The following is a 21,203-nucleotide window of genomic DNA, read 5'->3' on the forward strand; positions in this document are numbered from 1 at the left end:
GAGTTTCATGTCCCACACTGCAGCATGTGATAAATCTACAAGGTTCTCCATATGCAGCAGTTTCCTCGACCATTAAATCACATATATAAGAAGGGATTTGATCATGGTGGGCATACACTCAAACATATTCTAACCTATATGGGATTTCTGGGGTCGTTTAAAATATCGGGGTCTTTAAAAAGCCAATATCCGATGTATTGGTGAATATTTGATATATTGGCCAATAACCGATAAATCACACGATATATGAAATGAAAGCATTGATGTACACAGGATATGACTGTACGGTAACAAAAATGTAAGTAATACCCAAAATATGATTCAAAAAGCAGTAACAGTGTCAACACAAAGACTTTAAACCCACTGGTAAATTAAAAAGCCAAACTGTAAACACAATGATAAGACATAAACTGAAAAAAAAAGTTGAGTTAAAAAAAAAATTAATAAAAAATAAATCACAATTTACACCTTGATATCTTTTTAATTAAATCCATAAGTGAAAAAAAGGTGTTTAAAAAATGCCCCTTTTGCATTAACTCCATTTGTCAGCATTAGAGTGAAATTCAAAATGGTGTAAAAATAAATCAATAGTCCTAATTTTCAGTTTTTGACATAAAATTCTTATATTTTCCAGACATTATCTACAATGACTCCACAATTTTGTCCTTTTTTTTAACATCGAAAATGCATTTAGCAAGAATTTGCAAGTATAATGCATCACCATTTCTAACCAAACATTTTGATGCACTGTAGGCTTTCTCAATAAATCAAAAATGTGTGTGGAAAGTTTGTGTAGGACAGTCTGACGATGAACTGTAGCAAGTTTGGTGTCAATTGAGCAAAACAGAGTGATGGACTTCATCATTTGCAATAGATTTCTATAGGCATTGTTGTTTTTGGTTCGACATTTTGCTGGAAGTTGTAAATCTGTAGCACATATGGTTGATTTGTTGTGCATTTTCAAGGTTTTTGAAATTTAGAGGCTTGTTGTAGTGCCACCTTTAGGACTATTGGCCTGTTTTTGCAGCTGAGGCAATAAGACTGGACCTTTGTGCAACATATGGTGGAAGAAACAAAAGAAGATGCACAGAGCTGAGTGATGTGGGCTCTCCTGCTTTAGGTAATTTATAATAGTGTTTTAACGCATAGTAAAAAGCAGGGAAAAATCTGTGCTAGTCAATAAAAGTGGTACAGACCTTTTCCTAAGCGATTTCCAGTTTGACGCAGCATGTAGTGCAGCTGGCACTTTAATGCAGTCACTATAAACCTAGTGGTATGTACTGATGGTTTCAATAAAGTAAGATACAGAAGTTTAAAGTTTGTAACTACAGTCAAATTCTGTTTTTTTTTTTCCTTTGTGTTAATGATAGTGAGTCATGCCGTTCCCTTGTCTTGAGTGATGTATTGAGTACATTAAAAAAAAGTCTGTTAAAAAAACACATTTGCTCCACGATTGCAAACTCATCCCAAAGTCACTATTGGAAAAGTGCTTGCCTCAGAGTAGCCCCTGGACATTTGTCGACTATATTTAGAGGGCGAGCCTCACACAGTGCCTCTGTGATCACCGCTCATATCTTTTTGCCTCGTAGCAGGTGGGTAATCGACTCCAAATAATGAAAAAAAAAAAGAACAGTGTTAATAAATGCATGACAAATTTAGCTACACAAGCAAAATCTGCAGTGTTTTTTTTTTTAGATAACTCGTGCTTTAGCACATAAGGTCCTTTGCTGGTAGAAGTGCCCCACACTTTGTCTCAGCAGGAGGAACAGCATGTTCGCAGCATTTGTGATATGTCACCCTTCATGCTTTGTTAATGGTCGAAGCTGAGATCATGAAATCCCATTCCCGTGATGGTGACAGCTTGAGTTGAAATATGTCCTCCAGAAGGCCGAATCTGTGAACAAGGTGAGAGCCAAGTGGCTTCCTTTTATCTCTTCCAACTGACCCGATGCCTCCTTCGTGTTTTCCCTTTTTTTTATGTAGCATCAATATGAACCTTTTCCTGCATATAGATGGTATATTATCAAACACAATCTGATTCCCAACAGCAGCAACTAAACCCATTGCTCGATCAGCTTTTATTCTGACAGATGTTACCCTCTGTGCTTTCTGTGCACAGCCGCATCAGCAAAGAACTCTGCTTCTCAATAAATCATATGCATCAAAAAAAAACATAGCAACATAAGCAATAATCGTCACAGTAAATTGATTACCCAACTAGTTCAGCATTTTTAAACGTACAAAAGCCAAATATGTACAGTACATGTTTCTTCATTTCCAATTTATCATGTTATTGTAGTAACTGACAATGATATTACATCAATAAATTTGAACATCAAGTATAGTCGGAAATGTATTGACATAAATAATACTTGTGCTCCTCAAAACAAGTGAACAAAAAAGACATTATATATTTAAATATCCAAAAAATTTTAGACACCATGATGAAACAATCCACATAGAAATCCACATTTGAAAACCAAATTGTAAAAAAGAAACAGTATCAACATCATGGCTAGTGTAAGCGATTCCATAAATGTACATGTTTTTTCAACTCTTGGCATGAATCCTTGATTATCCTCTTAAGAATTTGCATGGAAATGAAGTATTTAAGGTGTCTCAGGATACAAGGTGAGTTACACTGTGGACAGGTTGTCAGTCCATCTAACGACCCGGGGTTTCCAGTGGATACGTCTCCGCTGCGCCACGGCTCCGATCCGGTTTGCATTTTGAGTGCGCCATGGTGCAGTCCGGTTGACGTCACGAGAACGAGGAGTTCTCGCGATATTTACATAATCGCGCTAGAACGCAGTTAAAGGATATAATATATATAGTTTTTATTTTATTTTTTTATAATGAATTACAAGGACATATACAATAATAAAGTGCAACAATATTCCCAAACAAGTACAGATACAGATGGGCAATTGTGTGGTTAATAGAGCCAGGGAAATAGATTGAATGACATATATAATTAGAAAAAAAAAGAGAGAGAATGGAGAGGAAACATAAATTATTAAAGATAAATAAATAATGATAAAGGTGTGACAGGGAAACACACAACACTATTCAGACATATATGTACAGTATATATTACATGATTTACTTTCACAGCTTTTTTTGTTTGTTACATGTTTTAAGGTATTAAAATATGAAGTTTACCTTTTTTTTTTTTTTGTTGTCCTAGCCACATTTTTTAGCTACAGCCAACAGAGAAGAGATAATATGATGAAATATAATCTGAAGTGTTTTATTTTGAAAAGTACCCGGATGTTTTAATGTTTTGTAGCAGCTTAACTTCCTGTTTCACTGTATTTGCTCTGTGCTGAGTTGTTGCGTCGTCGGAGTTGAGACGGAGCAGATACGCAGCGCACCGGACCAGGTGGAAATTAGCAAATAGACCAGGGGTCTGTAACCTTTATTCTACAAGGAGCCATTTTGCCTCATCTCACCTGGATTAAAGTCATCTTGGAGCCAAAAAAAATACCAATGAAGACAATACAGTGTATTAAATTATATACAGGTAAAATTATAGAACAATGTTTGATTTAATTTGACTTGATTTTTATTGATCATGCAAATGGCAACTTAAAAACAGTTTAAAATAAAATAAAATAAATTGACATCAAGAAATAAAACAGTATCTTGCATCTTCAAATTCTTATTTTACATGAACTCAATGTTATATAAAGAAGATTTTTCTTTTAGTTAATGTATTTGAAAGGCTACAAAAACTTGAATTTGATAACACATGATCATGTGGTCAACACATGCTGATTACTCATTTCTTGCCTCACATAAAACATGCATATTTAACCAGCACATTGGTGGTTAAATTAATCTGTTCTCCACGCAATTAAAATCTCTATTTTCTTCCAGAATGGTGTTTTTGTTGGTTTAATTATCTTACCATGGATTTAAAACTTAAGGTTAGCCACAGGTGCAGGAAAGTTGATGGTCTGTGGATGTTGCAGGAGGTGAAGTAGGAAGGTGGTCGAGTCATTGCACAACATGATTTATTTTAAGTTAACAAATTGTTATATCTTGATTTTATTTGTCATTAATCATTAATCATTAATAGCCTCTGTAAAAAAAAATAAAATATATATATATTTATTTCAATAGTTTTTTTTTTACGTAGACTAAAGTGTGAACCTATCAGCTCCGGTGGCGTGGCGGAGACGTAATGCAGTGGACCCGCATTCAGTGGAAATTGGGGTTATCTTTCTAACTGAAAGTTAATTCATTCAATAAACCTGATATACATGCTTTTGAATGGTGAGAGAGAGGATTAACAGGAGAAAACCAATGCAAGCAAATGGAGAACATGCAAACTCTACACAGAAAGGACTTAGGTTTCCACCTAACTGAGAGTATATCTGCTTAATATGCTCACATACTGTATCATCATCTAGCAAAGATATGGTTGATTACAGAATAATCTGAAGATTAATCCAGGGAATTTTGGGGGCCTCTAATATGAAGGTGGATTTCCACTTATGGCACAAACTTCTAGGATTTATTTCGTGTGTGCTGTACTACGACGCTGGTAAACATCTTACCAGTGTAAATCACAATGATAACCTCCACTGAACGACTAACCTGATTGGGAGTAGGTTAAGTGCTGGGATAATCTGAGCCAGTTGAAAAGCCAATCAGTTCTCTTGGAAATAGACCTGCCCAAGAATGGTCTATTTCCACGTTGCTGTGTGGATCTGATCTAACAGCTGACAGGAGAAAGAATATTTATGGATTGATGCAAAACTTTCATTTACCCAATGACATCCTATAGGAGAGGTATAGATTTTCATCTAATGGACTGATAAAGCCTGCATGCATCAGGCGCTCTCTGACCAATATATTCCTTCATTCATATAAGGTGAAGGCGATGCTGAGAGCCTCAGTCCTGTAAGATAATACAGGCTGTATAAAATACAAATATTGTCCACCTTATGATGTAGGCTGTGTAAATGACCCATATTTATGTTTAAGATAAGTGTAATAATTTACATTATTTTTGTGTTTATTTTTATACCATTTGTGATAGTAGAGTTTCATTGTTTAAATGCTTTTATTGTGAAGGTCAAGAAAGCAGCCCGCTACGCATCACAGCTGCAACTTTACCTACGCGCAAGCGCTGAAAGATAATGAGATGCAAACATAAAAAAACTAAGACATAAGAGTATGTTCATGCTACAGAGATAGAAGAAACCTGAAGTGGTTATTGTTTATCTTAGTTCATATGCTGGAAGGCATATGTAATGAAGTTTTATTATCATGTGTGTGTAGCATATTGCGCTAACCTAGCAGTCAGAGATTAGCAGTGTAGCTAATGCTAGTTAGTGTTTTACATGTTGTTAGTCAGTGAAAGCGTGGTTGTATGGAATGTTTGTGAGTTGAAACTGTATTTTATTTTGCTTTCAGCTCTTATGGTGTGCCTGTGATGTTGATGGTTTATATGTGTAATAAATTATTGAACCTTCATCATGAGCCGTCAGTCATCAATGGAGTCTAAAGTTGTGGTTGGGATGCGACAGGCTGAGCTGTATGAACGCAGCATCAGAGCCACAGAATGCACCCAAAATGAGGTGTCAGTGTCCCGGCTATAGACACGCCCACTCATGAATATGCACAACTAGGCCTAGCCAACTACAGTTGCTCAGAAAGTGACTTTTCAGAGGCTAAAACTCTGGAAAACAGGCGAGTATATTGTATAATCTCATCAATGTATGCACTGACAGTCATCAATTCTCTGCCTGCATTCATTCCTTCCTTCTTTTTCTGCAGCAACATTGTTGTTATGTAAGCCAACCTGATCCAGGTTGGAAAACCCTGGGTTAAGTTAACATGTTGACAAACCAGCTTCATAGTACAGCTGCTCTGAAATGGAGATTGTTTGGTTAAGTGAAGCCTGCTATCGGAGAGATATCCTGGATAAATTAATCCAGATTCATAGTATAGGCCCTTTGTGTATTGTTGTCTTTTTAGGTTTTGAAGTCTTTTCTTTTAAATAATTTTGTGTTTTTGTTGTTGGTTTGTGTTGTTTTTGGAGTCCATTTATGCATTCACTTTGGGGGACTTGCAAAATTAGGCCAAGGGCCGCATTTGGCCATGTCTGATGTAGCATACGTAGAGGTCGTGTGTACTGTATAAATAGAGGAGGGGCATCCTCCTCCACGTTCCACCGCACTTTAAACTAATGAATGTCTACGTACAGTAAAACAACAAATAACCAGTCTGCAGATATAAGAGGAGAGTTAGTTTGAATTCCTAAAACATTCCAACTGCAACTGAAATAAGGAATAATTAGCAACTTTATAAATAACTATATTGTTCCTTTTCAGTAAAAGCTGTGTGTAAAATAAAACAGCTCTCAAAATAATCCAGGCCGTACCACAGCAGGATAAGAGCTGCCACTAAAAGCCTGAGCAAAACATCCAACTTTTATCTGAGCCACACAAACAGGATGCCATTGGATTTTAAATATTTCATGTGCACACGGACATGCCTTTCCTACATCAATACCAGTAAGCAATTGTGCAGCTCATGGTCATACATAGCATTACATTGGGCAGAAAACAAGACAAATGGGTCCGTGAAGATTTTCCGGTCAACTGATTCCCTCCCTTCACTGTCTGAACTGCTTACTCCACAAAACCATTAGGGCCAGGTGAATTAGAGTGGTGCCCATGTGACATATTGAAACCGTTTTCTATGAACTTGTTATAAAGGTCAGGGTTGTATGTAATCCCATTTCCTGTCAGTGCAGATGCTATGAATGGGATATATGGGCTATGAAACCTGCTGTCAGGAAGCCTCCTTCTACATCTGAGTAAACACCCACAATGCCACGTGCAGGAAAGCAACATTTCAATGTTCACTGAAAAGCAACCTTCTTTTTTTGTCGGGCAAATATTTTGGTGATGATTATGTTAAATTGAAAATAGTATGGAAAAACTGCTCTGTAAAGAAGTATTGATAGGATTTTTTGCTCGGGATATGGCGCCTTTTGGGATGGCATGGTTAGCATTGATTCTAGTATGTTTTTGACATGGCTCAGTAATGCATGATTGGGTGTTGTATCCGTGTTATATAGTTTTTGTGTAGCTGAGTCATTTGTGTAACTGAGTTCTAAAAACATACACAATAGAAGCAAGTTAGAGTTGAAATAGCTTTGAATTTACAGGAACTAGAACTGCATTTCTAATAACAGCCTACACTTCAAGAGGAACAACTTTTATTATTACAAATGGCATCTAGTTGGATAGTCAAGGAAGTTCTGTTTGTAGTTTAGCTAACCCAAGGGTTAGCGTTAAGCTAATGGTTCATACTGTGTTGACTTAACTGATGAGCTAATTGATTTAAGTCACCGCAAGCTAGTATATGCTCATTTCTATTGGAAATTCTTTTTACCTCAAAATTGTCCTATGCATTTAATTCAAAGTGAACACTTGACCATGAACTTAACTAAAGCGCTACTAATTATTTAAAAAAGATGAGCTTTTATACCGGCTTACAGATTCTGGTAGCTCAGCAACAAAGAAGCCTGCTGACACAGTTTTAAAAAAGTGTTTTTCATGATTGCTTAATAGCTTTTTTTTTTTTTATTCAGTTCCTGCCATGATACTACTCTAAGATGGCTGTTTTCCTGAAGTTACATCAGAACTTGTTCCATTATGGGTTCAATGCTGCAACAAAAAACTCTTTATTTGTCGGTCCAGCATTACAAGGTTTGCATATTTAGCAAAAAAAAAAAAAAAAAAAAAAAAAAAAAAAGAAAGAAAGAAAGAAGAGGGCCATTAACGCTACAACCAAAATGAATGACAAACTAAGAAAAGGCATTGGCGGAAATGGAAACTAGTCACAATTTTTCAAAATGGCATTTTTGCAAAAGTCAGATTTTTTTTTTTTTTTCGCCAATAGATAGTACATGCTGATTCACCATAACCTGTTGTTTACAGGACCACTATTACTACTCTGTTTTTTGGCTAATTATAACATTATTTTTTCTTCACATAATATCTTGGCCGGAATATGAACAAGTCAAGAGTGGATGATTCTCCAAGGTTCTCAAAACAGTCTTTTGGTAGAACAAACATTGGTTCCAACCAAACAACTTCGGCAAACAGGTGTTCTAAAGTATCACTTTGTAAATAAAACACGGGATCAAGGTGAGCTCTGAACTCGTTTGTTGCTATCACCCCACGTACAATCTCCCATTGGAGGTCTGTCATCCTTTTCTCAATCGGCACCTTGTACAGGGCTTGCCAGTTGCCTTTTGGGGAAAAGCCTGGGCTAAAAAGGAACAATCCACTTCAACTCCCCAAGCCCTGCTAGAGATCGTAGATTTGACACTTTAATACAAAGTGGATGGATTACACTCTTTTCCACCACCTCCATGCTGTTCAAGCAGAAGAGGGAAGAGTAGCATACCACAGAACATTAAAACACTAGTGTTACATCCCTCGTGTCTTGAACACAAACACATTCTTTTTGGACTGATATACGATTCAATTGTTTTCTCCACAGATTTCCTCACACTTTCTAACCGCACCATATTGCCTGGTTTTCTCTCATTCAGTTCATCCAAAGACACTGTCACACGTTCCCCTGAATAACTGGCTTGATATGACCAAAACAACCATCTGCTCTCAGAAACAACAAACAGTAATACTTTCCAAGATCCAGAACCACTTGATTTTTAGTTTTTTTGTTCTTTCTTTCTGCAACTGTGAATAATACACAAATTGCATTACAAGGAATTCTTTGGGTAAGGCTATCTGATGAATACGGGGAATGGATGAATATCTGTTGGAAGAATGTTTTTTGACAGATGGCTGTTAACAGTCATCTGTTCAATCAGCCACAACACAATAAAGCCTGTCTCACTAATTTGTACACTCCCATTTAGCTCCATCTGTATTCTGGTCCCCTCTCCTTTCCTGTGTTCGGTTCAGTGCTTCTCCTAAACCACTTATTAATACTGACCACTCCCGACAGGGAACACAAACAGCAAACTCATCTAAAATGTGGACCTTAAACTGGCTTAGAAACTTCTGCTCACATGTCACCTATGATGACTACTTTTAATGTATCTGTTGCTTGAGTTTAACAATGCAGTTTATCTATTCTAAGTGTTGGCACACAAAATTGTAGCCAAAGATAGACTTACGCTAGGGATGTAACGATTAATCGTAAGGCAGTTAAAAATCGATTCATAAGTATCACGGTTCAAATCGATACCCTGAAAATTGAATCGCAGTACTTTTTTTAAACAGCGCTATCTATTTATCCTTCACTTGTCCAGAAGCCTAGGCGGCGGGTGGAGTCTCTTACTACTCTCTTTCTGGCCGCCTACTACTCTTAAACATGTTCATAAATGATTCCTTACCCCTTTAGCACCAAAAGAATTTCTGTAATATTACATGAATATCTGTAAAAGTCAGGTTTTTCTATTAGCTCTGTGTGCTAGCATCTCTTCTTCACTGCAAGAATATCTGCATGCAAAAAAAAAAAAAAAAAAAAAAAAAGAATATCTGCATGCCAACGGACCACTGGGTTACCAGCGCCCTCTGCTATCCAAACAAATATCTGATGTAAATACAGTGCAATGACTGTTTTTCAATCCAGTCCAATTGTAAGGCACAAAATAAATTTTCAGTTGCACTTTTAAAAGAAAAAAAAACTATTATGCAGTTTTTCATTATTTGCTATAGAACCAGAATTTAAATTAATAGGCGTATTCTTCATTTGTATTATTCCTTTATTTATTTAATTCAAGATTTCTTCTTAGTTAAATTGCACAAAAATAAAAGGAAAATAGTACAGTATTTTCTAGTTTTTTTTTCCCGAAAAAAAATAAAGGAATATTTTTCAGTCATCATTTGTCTACAGTCCCATTTTGTAAAATAAACCGTGAGAGAATCGTATCGTGAACCCAGTATCGTGAATTGAATCGTATCGGGAGTTGAGTGAATCGTTACAATCCTACCTTACACCATAAAAATTCTATTAAAATTTAGGAAGGGATCCGGATGAATATACTGATTCTGGATCAGTTTCAAAATTCAAAATATTCTCATCGCTCATCATTGGTGATAATCCAGAAATTCATATGATGGTTTGTAATTGACCGATCTTCATGAAATTGGTCAGATTGGTTCATCAATTACCACACCAAGTTTAATCTGGATCGGTTCTGGATTGCGCATATCATCATGAATGCCAAAATATTTTGACCTACTGTATCCTTACACATTGTGGTAACACTTTACTTGAAGTTTTATACATAAAGGCTGATATTACGCTGTCATTATTGAAACTGAAGCTTGAAATGCAAACAACTCACCCCTAGTTTGCTGTTACAGCATTCACATCAAGTATTAGATTTAACAGAGGCAATTTTAGCAGTATGATACTTCCATTTTAGTTTTACACCTTCACTTCTCATTACTCACTCCAAATGTAAGTGCAGGGGAGTCATAATGAAGTTGACCGCTTCAGAGTTGCCAAGTGTGAAGTGAAAAACAAACTGTCATTGTTACTAAAGGAGTAAGATTTTCTTTTCTTTTTGCTTTTTTTTTTTTTTTTACATTTCTTAGCTACATCAAGGTTACTAAAAACCAGTCCTGGAGAGCTCCAATCCTCCATCTTGTTCCTGCTCCAAAACACCTGAACTTAATGACTGTGTCATCAAGCAGCAAAAAGCCTGATAACAAGCTTCTCTTTACAATCAGGTGTATTGGACTAGGATAGCATCTAAAATATGCAGGATAGTAGGCAGACCTGCTCTACATTATGCATCACAACATATGGAGCATTTTTTCTCTGTTTTGTATAATTCAAAAGGCTTTATGTGTGATATCGTCGTTCCTGCCTCTAACAGGACTCGAGCCCAGATAACCCATGGGAGAGAGAAACATTTGTGTCCAGTGACAAACTAAAGCTCTGGATGCTTCCAGAGCTGCGTTCCAGACTACCCAGAACTCTGCAAATATCAAGATGAAAACTATAATCTCAAAGTATAATTTCAAAGCGTTCTCGGCGCAGAATGTTGAAATATCTTAAAAACACGATTGACTGGGACAGTATTTATAATAAAGGCAATAATGTTTGTGTGATTATATATACACAACAGCCTTTCTCTTTTTTTTTACCAAACAAAAAAAAATATATATACCACAATTCAGCAACAAGGTGTTCCAAGTCACTTTCTCAAGTGGTTGGAAAATTCTGAGTTTCCTGGAATTCAGCATATATTCAAAACAGTTAAACCGGCCCTGATGCTGTTCACACAATATAATGTTCACCTTTAGGGCCTTATGCAGGTGAACAGATACTAATGGGGGACAGGAGGTCAAGAAAAGGAAATCTGAGACACTCTGAGGTAAAGTGTTGAAGAATGGAAATGTTCTTTGATCGTGATTTCATTATTCATTTTATGTAAAGCTGTTGGATTTTTTTACTTCATGAACTGGTGTTGGTTTGTGACTCAATTTAATGTGGGACTCATAGTTTAAAAGTATTTGAAGAAAGAACGCTTTGTATCTGTATATACAGGCTATCGGTAAGACACGTGTACTGCAGGACAAGTCATTTTTACCTGTAATACAACTGCACAGCTAGAATTCCAGATGCTTCTGTGAAGATCCAGCCTTGTGTCAAACTGAAATCCTCTGATTGAATCTGGGGTGCTGACGGTCGTCAGCGGTTGTGTCTTGGAAGGTAGATGACTGATGTTAGAAATACCAGTATGTGATGGAATGCAGCTCACTGGCTGGAAGGGGAAAGCAAAGCTATTCTCTCTCAGGGACACTCACTCTCCAAAACTTGCCCTAATCTCTCCAGAACATTCACAGCACACTGGATAAAAGGACAATGTATCAATATCTCTTTGGCCAAGGCTTCAGTACAGAACCAAGACAATAACTAAAAAGAATAAAAACAATATCTGTTTTATTGTTTTATGTAGTATTTTATATCTAACTCCACAGGATAATTTTCTCTTGTATGAATATGGATCGAGACAGTAAAATCCCAGTGAGTTTTTTTTTTACACAAAAGCATTCAGTATTTCTGAATGTTTCACCTGATCTTAAGACCTATTGTATACTTTGTTGTATCACTTTCGAAATGACGTTTACAGAGTCCTTGAACCGGCGTTGTTGTAAGTCGTATTATAAGTACTTTGTACCCGTTGGCTCTGTTTATTTGTTACCTTCTATGACTTGTAAAGCTGATGGGACTATAAAGAAAGAAGAAAAAAAACAGCTTTGGAGTAAATTAGAGATGTTCAAATTACTGCCAATGGATATGAGGACTTTAATTGAAACACAGACTTGGCAATAGCCGCACAGTCACAGAGCGCCATCGATGAAAGAGGAGAACATGTAGTTGTTACAGGGACACTGAGTTAAAGTAGCACTAAACATATTTTTGATTAACTGGATCACATTTCCACACAGAAATGTTTGATAGATTTATATTCACAATTCAAAGAACCGAAAATACTATTGCTGTTTAGCAATATTGAATAAAATATCAATACATTTATTGTATTTGCTTTTCGCTATCTTTGCTTTTTACAGAAACTGCAAAACAATGTTGGAACAAGAGTGCAAACCTCCTCAAAGCACCAAATATCCTCTTTGCCAGATATTGGCAGTTATCTGGATTATTGATCCTGATAACTACCATGGTACTATGATCATTCGCACTTTCAAGGTTTGTAAGAAATGTCTGTCCTCATTAATAACAATACAGTTGGTCCAAATGTATCGGCACCCACATTGTTTTTTCCCACAATGCCCAAATTCCACATCCAATCCAGATTAAACTTGGTACGGTTATCGAGCAACCAACCCAATATAACTGAGTCAAATTTTGTAAAGATCTGTTGATTATGAACCGAGATGTGATTTTTTACATTTTGCTAATGAAAAATAGGGATTTTTTTAACTTTTCAAACTGATCCACAATCAGTATATTAATCTGGATCCCCTCCAAAAATGTACGAGGTTAAGATCTATCTTTGGTTAAAATGTTGTCGAAAAAATAATATTCAAGTATTTTTGATATAATCCTGCTAACAGACAAACAAACAAATACATCAACGCCAGTGAAAATATGACCTTCTTGACGGAAGGAAAAGACTGAGTCTTTTTGCTTCTATCTATACTTTTCCTTTACTGAAAATGATAAACAATCTTGGAATAAACCATACAAGCATAACAAAAACACATCGTATATTGGCTCACATCAGACTAACATATCTTGGCACATACGCTTTTTTCATCAGAGCATCTGTGGCAGAGCGTCCAACCAGAGGAAGGTTACATGAAGAGGCGCACCTGCTATATGTTATTCACTGCTTGTTCTCATCCCCATCAAGCACAGTATGGTCACAGGTCTGACAAGCTGCTGCCTGCAGCGTATTTACAGCGGATACTGTCCAGCACTGTACCGTCTAGCTAATGAGCACACTTCACATTGTGTGTGTTGAAAAGGACAAAAAAACACAAAAATCATCCACCGCAAAACAAAACAAAAAAAAACAAATTTTCTTCTGGTGATTTTGATGCTATGTCATACAATCAATGCACAATGTAATCAAAACAATGCCATTTTGTATCAGCGCTCATTAAAGTTCAGTTTATAATTGCTAACATGTTGAACCGACCAATGTCGGAACCCATTTAATTCAAACCAATTGATGATTTTAACCATGTGAAAATTAGACCGATTTGACTAATTGAAAACTTTAATTAGAAGTAACTGAACATAGGAGGATAATAACGTATAATGTGTAACAAGAATTAATTGATTTCAGATATTCCATTGTGTCGTTTTCTCTTGTTGAATGAACGTGGCGTCCCTCTCATCGCGCCCCAGGAGTAGTTTTTGGTCTTTGTGTTTCACGCGGTAATGAGGAACCACGGTCGAGTTTTCTGATTGTGTGTGCCAGACACAATAACAAGGCTTTAAAGAATAGGTACAATCTTCAAGACTGAATTGAATTAAAGTCTTTAACGTGGCTGTCAATCAACAATGGCTTATGATGTCATTCCAGGGACTGTCTATGTCCTTACACCAGTATTTGTTTTTGTCGATTCATTTTTCTAAAGGATTTAAATGTTAACATATTTGTCAAGAAATAGAAGGAACAGGCCATAGTCCCCATGAGAAGTTGTCGTTTATTATATTAGCCTATGTTAACATGAAATATTAATAGAGTATAGCTTTTCTATTTTAATTAAATGAAATGGCATTCAAAATGATTTCTTTCAATTTGTCTATTTGAAGAGACTTTGTTTTAATGAGCTTTTGCTCAATTTCTTACAAAAGTTAATGGGGCAAGTGCATGTGGTATTACCATACAAGAAGGCTGTAACACATCGTAAATGTGGGAAATAATAAAAAACCATGCCTTCCTAATGAAAGAATGTAAAAATATACCGACTGGTTATATGTGTGCCCCACTTCTGGAAAAGCAGCCATCTTTGATATGTGAATAGATACATAGTAATGACAAGGTAGCTTTAGCTTCAAAGCTCTTCTTCCGTATGTTTTGCTACAGTCAAACTCTAGCAGAGGCTTAGAAGAAAGATAACGGGTGTGTGTTCTGTTCATCAAACATACCTCCAAAATCAGGTCTTAAACGGATGTCATATCCCTTCAGCAACTTGTCTACGGTGGTCTTGGCCACAGACATTCCAGTGCTTCCAGTGGTGGAGCTGAGAGGAGAAACCGCAGAGCTTAGAAGTCACTTTAAAAACCAATGAACAGCACAGGCAGATGAGTATTACAACACAAATGAACCAAATATCACCGATGAAGAAAAACCCTTTGTAGACTTTTAATAACCATATCAATCCTATTAAAAAAAAAAAAAACATATCCATTAATTTGGCAAAAATATTAAGAAATTTCCCTTTTTCTTACTTTGTTGATCTTTACAGTTTTTGGCACATACGTAATTAGAGAGAATGAATAGCATCCTCACTATTGTTGTCTGTTTACTTTATTCTTACTAGTACAGTGCCCGTCGGAAGTATGTTTTCATATAGTGGGAGCTTAAGTAGAGTTGTAAATTATGGGCAAATGAGTATGTGTTTGAAGGTTGGATGTACAAAGAGGTGTACATACTCTGTACTCTGTAGTGTTATAAAGGGCTACATTTGCAAAGTAAAATAGCGTGTGCAATTTCCCTGGTTTAATTCTATGGGACATACGCATGAGAAATTGATATGTCATCCCCTGTCCTTAGACCCTCCTTCGGTCAGGGAAAAACTCAAAAAACCCAGTGGGAAAATGTATTACACACAAACATGTCATGTACATCCAAGGTGTGGCATTAGGTGATAAACACGTGGTGAAAATATCAGCATTTATAATGCTGTGTTCGCTGAGAAATGTGCAAGTTTCGCTATTCGCTTTGAGCACAGCCACTGCCATTGCCCGGCGCAGGTACCAAATGTGTCCGGGCTTCCAAATTAGTCCGGCGTGCATGCGCGTAACGCGTCTCCATCCTGTTCGGCCTATTTCACCGCAGTTCGAGTACTATTTTAAAAGGGTGAAACCCTGCTATTTAAAAAAAATTAAAAGTTCATGTTTTGAGTGAATTCCAAATTATTTTGGTTTTTATCTTATTTTCGGTTTGGTTTTGTAGTCAGATTTTTACCCGGACATTCCTGCTAAGTTCTGCCATATTTTGATAATAAATCATAAATCAACAACTGTTAAATGTATTCTGTACACTGGCCTTAGTCATGATTAAGACAGTTTACAGCCTTACAAGGTTAGGGTTATACTGACTCTGAGGGGTTATACTGACTCTGGGCGGTGTGTCTGTAATCGTATGATCACCGGTTTGAATCCAACATGGTCCCTCACTGGGGGATGTTGAGCAAGTCCCTCAATCTTAACTACTCGTATTGTACGTCGCTTTTGTAAAATTAAATTGTAATCTTGTAATACTAAGAGTTATACTGACTCCGAGGGGTTCGGCTTATGCATCCTCACTTGCATTATTTTGGGAAATGCAGTTTGTCTAGTACTGTCAATAATTGAAACAAAGCCTTGCTTCATAATGGAAGAAACTCTCAGTTTATGAGATTCGTGTTTTTGTTCGTGAGCACCTTGTATATTATTAGAGGCACTCTGATGCTTTTATTATGACCAAGAGGAAGGTTTAAAAATGAGTTTTGTGCAATAATTTCCCCCTTGTTACCCCACCTACAGTACCTAATCAGTGGAGGTGGGCTGATGATTACCTGTCAGGCCTTTTATTAATGTCAGTTGCTCACGTCAAAAGTAACAAAGTTGAAATGATATGGGCTCTTTTTGCTCTCAAAGCCCTGGAAATTATTATTGTGTATGAATAAGTGTCTGTCTCGAGGTTCTTCAGAAAATACATATAGTCTACTGTAGTCTTAAGGAACATATATAACAATAGTGGGATGTCCTGCATGCTCTAACCAAGCCCGGCTCTCAATCAGTCATTTCCTCATAGTTTTTGGCCAACTATATCTTTTAAATGGCAATAACAACATTATGATTAATTTGATTTTTTTTTTTTTTTTTTTAAAGTAAACAAGTTTTTATCATATTGTGTTGATATTTTTGTTAACCAATGAAAACAAAAGTATAATGTTTACATGGGACGATTTCCAATCAGAACTAAGTTTCTGGGGACAAGCAGGTAAGCCGGCTCATGTGGTCTTACGCATTGTTAACGTCAAACCTGTCTGTGTGTATTTACAAACATTAATACCGTCACATATCAGATTGATCAAAGGTAACTCTTTTTTTTTTTTTTTTTTAAATGCATAAACTCTCAATCTTTGTAGTTTAGTCAACTATATCTGTAGCAGGTTTTGTCGACTACATCTTTAGTTGACTAAAACTAGACCAGACATAGGCAACTGGCAGCCCGGGAGCCACATGCGGCCCTCGGATCTAATTTTGTGGAGCCCCCAAAGCAAAATTGTAATTCATGAAGTTGGAATATACAATACACAAATACAAATACAATACACAAAACTCCAAAAACACAGAAAATGACAGCAAAATGCACAATATCAAGAAAAGTACAAAAAGATTGAAAAAACAATACAAAAAAATATAAAAAATACTAATAGAACACATAAAATGACAACCAAGACACACTAAACCACTTGAACGCACCAAATGACTACAAAAACAACAGTTACAAAAGGACCTCAAACACGTGACAGAAAAATGCACAAAAGAGAAATAACAACACAAAAAATATAACAAAAACACACAAAAGGACAACAAAGACACACTAAACAACCAGTTAAACACACAAAATGACCACAAAAACAAGAACATATACAAAAGGACCTCAAACACGTGACACAAAAATGCACATAATAGCAACAAGAACAGAAAAAATATAACAAAGGCACACATAATAACTTGGGAAAAACACACAAAAGGACAAAAAAAAAGACACCAAACAACCAGTTAAACACAAAAAATGACTACAAAAGCTTCAAAGACACACAAGATTACACAAAATGACAGAACAATGCATGAAATGACAAGAACAGAAAGAAAAAAAAATAACAAAAACACGCATGACAACAAAAATTAGCCATATTGATGAGAAAAAAAATCTACAAAATAAATTTAAAACCACACAAAATGTGTGTCTTCAAGCTTGTATTAATGCTCAGATTGGTCAGTCTTCTAAATGCTGATATGAATGTTAATAATGTGGGACACGGATCAGAGAATCACAATTTTGTGATCGAAGTTGGCCATCTTTAAACTGGAATAATGATGATGACTACATTCTAGCAGCCCCCCCACACCAACAAAAAATAAAAAATAAAATAAAAAACAAAAATAAAAAATGAAAATTTGCTGCCAAAATTAACATTGCACTCCATCCAGCTTCTTGTTATCGTGAGGGTGTGGGATGAAGAGGAGGAGAAGGAGGTTCAAAATGCTCCCTTGGTAGAAGCATCCGCCCTGGGCTCAGCCTCTGTTCAATTAGCTGATATTTAGTCCAGCTGTTCATCAACGTGCCTTAGTCGCGAGACCTGTGGGATTCACACCTGAGCATAATTAGGAGGTGATACGAAGGGTTCCCCCTTATCTTTGCCTCATTCTCCACCATAATGATCAAACCCCAAGTGCTTCAACACGTCAGTAAAAACGTGAGACTAAGGTAGGCCTCAAGGGATTCTATCAGTGTGGTTTAACATGACAACAATAAAGACCTGTTTGATGAGGGAAAGAATACACGAATGCACATTTCAAAGCCTCAATGGCGTGGAGAGCAACAGATTATCTGCAGTTTGACTGTGTCCGCTGCAAATAAATAAATAAAATAAAAATTAAAAGGCTGGGTTCAATTAATCAATTAATGATTGATTTATTCATCTAATCGTGACTGGAGCTAGTTTGGGCCATTGCATGTATTTCCCCATCATAATGTCGGGAGTGGGGTTAGAAATATATATATGGCGTGCACGCGCATGTTTTTACACTCGCGAGCGCCACATCACCGTCCAGCAGTGCACGTATCAGTCAGCTTTGCCCCTATAATAAGCAGCCCTGGGTAGTAGTGGGTAGTGGGTAGTAGTGGGTAGTGGGTAGTAGCCCCTGAACGCAACCCGTCACTTCCCCGCTTTTTAATGAGCTTTAATCGCGCGTGTCGGAGGCACAAAAAGAAAAAAAGGAGCTTCTTTCATTCTGAGCAACGATTGTCTTACCTTTGAACACAGCATAGGAAAGACAATGCCGCCAGAGCACAGAAAATTCCACATAATTTCTCTTCTTGACGACCCAACATCTCCACAAATCCTTATTAAATGTAGTGTCTTTAATCCAACCAGTCCAGTGGTCCTCCAGAAGAAAGTGAAAAGGAAAAAAAAAAAAAAAAAGACAATCAAAAGAAAAAGAAAAAAAAAAAAGAATTGCCTTTGAATAATGTAGAATAAACTAAGACTACATCTATGCATGCAATGTCTTCATTTGATTGGAGATCGTTAATCAAAAAAACAAAAATCTCCTTTTTTTGGGGGGGCCCCCCGCTGTTTTCCACAGCTATGGAAATCCGTGCAGGTCACACAGCCCCTCGGCCAACACCAGAAGATCAGACATCTTTGCTCACAAAAAGAAACGCACACACACCCAGCGTTCAACAATACTTTGAAAAGTGACGACAAGTGTGGCTTCTCTAGAGGAAACAAACACTGGCATGGGTGGGCGAGCGGGCAGCTTCTTGTTGTTGATCAAATAGGAGGGTGAAATTTCCCAGTCCAAATCTGCAGAAGAGGCATGGTTCCAGCTGATGCCGTGCGAGGCGCCTTCCACACTGTTCCACACCAACTGTTCCACAGCGTCAGGTTGTTCACGGATTTCTCTCTGAACTTGAGACGCCGATCAAGAGGCTGTTGTGTGTTTTCAAAGAAGAGAAAAAAGAAATCTTCATTCCCCCCCCTTCTTCTGTAAACCCCCGTTGTTGCTGCTGCTGCTGCTGATGATGTTGCTGCTGCTGCCGCTACTGCTGCTGGTGGTGGTGGTGATGATGATGATGATGGTGGTGATGATGATGATGATGATGTAGATCAGCGCAAAGTCACTGAGGGGAAAATGCACGCTGAAAAAGCACTGGGTAATATTAGATGCAGACGTCAGAGTAGGCGATATCACTCCTCTGATGGATGCTAAAGAAATATGGATGAAACTAAAGCGTCATGCGTAACTTCCCATGGATTACATGTCATGGAGATGCAAAACCTGTGGGAAAAGTCCGTTTCAACACGTTAGTGTGTTGTCCACACACGGAGAACCTGCCCAAAGAGGCATCCTGAGCTGTTCTCCTTCTTATTCTATTCTCTTCAGTGCATGGTTTTAGATGGAAATGTAAAAAGAAGAAGATAAGGAAGGATTGGGGGGGGGCACCTGAGGTGAATTCCTCAGCAAGGGGCTGTTTAGGATATTCTCTCTGGGAGACATATGATGCTGCACGTGTGTGTCCGGCGCCTTTTCGTGGGTTTTTTCCCACTTTTTTTTTTTTTTTTTTTTTTTGGAATGAGAGAGAGAGCACCCACAAGTAGTGTTGCATTCCTATCCACACACACACACACACACACACACAGTATCCATTTTTTTTTTTTTTTTTTTTTTTTTTTTTTTTTTTTATTGACTTAATTTCCTCTTCTTTTGTGTTTGGGACACAAACATCCTCCCTGGAAATTGCCAGCACGCCGCACATCCCAATTCAAGCATCACCAGTGGAGGAGGTTTTTCTTCAGGGATCTCTGTGCTGTCCAGTTGCTAGGCAACCCATCCAGCGCCGATGCAGTTGTGGTGATTCGAAGGCTATGCGCAAAGGCTCATTTTAAAGGAGTAGACCCAGTGCTGTCATCGCCGTGGTGTCAGTGGGACAAATGCAGACAGTCAGGGATGTAGCAGAGAGCCGGCTCTGTTACAATGAGGCGGGGAATAACGCCATTTGATTTACAGTAGCTAATGCATTAGGGAAATGTGGCGTGTTGGGGGCCAGAACGCTCCACTTTTGCCTCATCATCACTGTCCTCTTCTTCTTCGTCATCATCATCATCATCATCAGGGCCAAGAGCTCTGTGACAAATAAGCGAGTCAATCAGCTCATGGCTTCACATTTTGGAAACATTTTAATACCCAAAAGACATCTGTTGCTGCTTTAGTCTCCACATCGTCCTTTATGCAGAACAACGAGAACAGTCACACCACTGGAGAAAGAGAACACAAATTGGCAAAGTAAAGCTATTTTCTGGTGATTATATGCATTCGTCACTGAATGAAATGTCATTTTAAAAAGTGGATTATTCCGCAAATGTTTCCAGCTATATCTGTAGAGGGGTCTACTAATTGCTGGTGTGTCTTTGAGCTGACCAATCGACCCAATCACCTCAAGTAAAGATATAAAGAAACTGTACAGTGCATCATGCAGTATCCAACAACAGGTCATGACCTGCACCCCATGGTGCACGCTAATAGCAGCTCTAATTCTATTTTTGTATTCTTTTCCATCTGGCACAAGAATGTTCTAATGTGTGTTCTTGATGAGTTTAATGGTTTTTTTTTTGTTTTGTTTTTTTTTAGTCCTCCCTCATCCCTTTACCCATGTATTTCCCTCATACTGTTATTTCTCCCTAATAAAGTATAGCTTACCTTTCCTTCTT

General features: G+C 37.4%; 1 protein-coding gene across 2 annotated transcripts in view; it reads right to left on the reverse strand.

The window, feature by feature from the left end:
• The window catches only part of gabrb4 (gamma-aminobutyric acid type A receptor subunit beta4), an 85,308-nt gene extending 66,425 nt beyond the window's left edge, over positions 1-18,883 (reverse strand). For both annotated transcript variants that reach the window (XM_028466974.1, XM_028466973.1), the window contains exons 1-2: positions 18,744-18,883; positions 14,638-14,732 (exon numbers count right to left, since the gene is read on the reverse strand). In XM_028466974.1, coding sequence (XP_028322775.1) covers positions 14,638-14,732; positions 18,744-18,823 — 175 coding nt within the window. In that variant the 5' untranslated portion in view covers positions 18,824-18,883. The remainder of the gene's footprint in view (positions 1-14,637; positions 14,733-18,743) is intronic.
• Between the last annotated feature and the right edge of the window lie 2,320 nt (positions 18,884-21,203).

This window comes from Gouania willdenowi, chromosome 14 (assembly GCF_900634775.1).
Source record: "Gouania willdenowi chromosome 14, fGouWil2.1, whole genome shotgun sequence".
NCBI lineage: Eukaryota > Metazoa > Chordata > Actinopteri > Blenniiformes > Gobiesocidae > Gouania > Gouania willdenowi.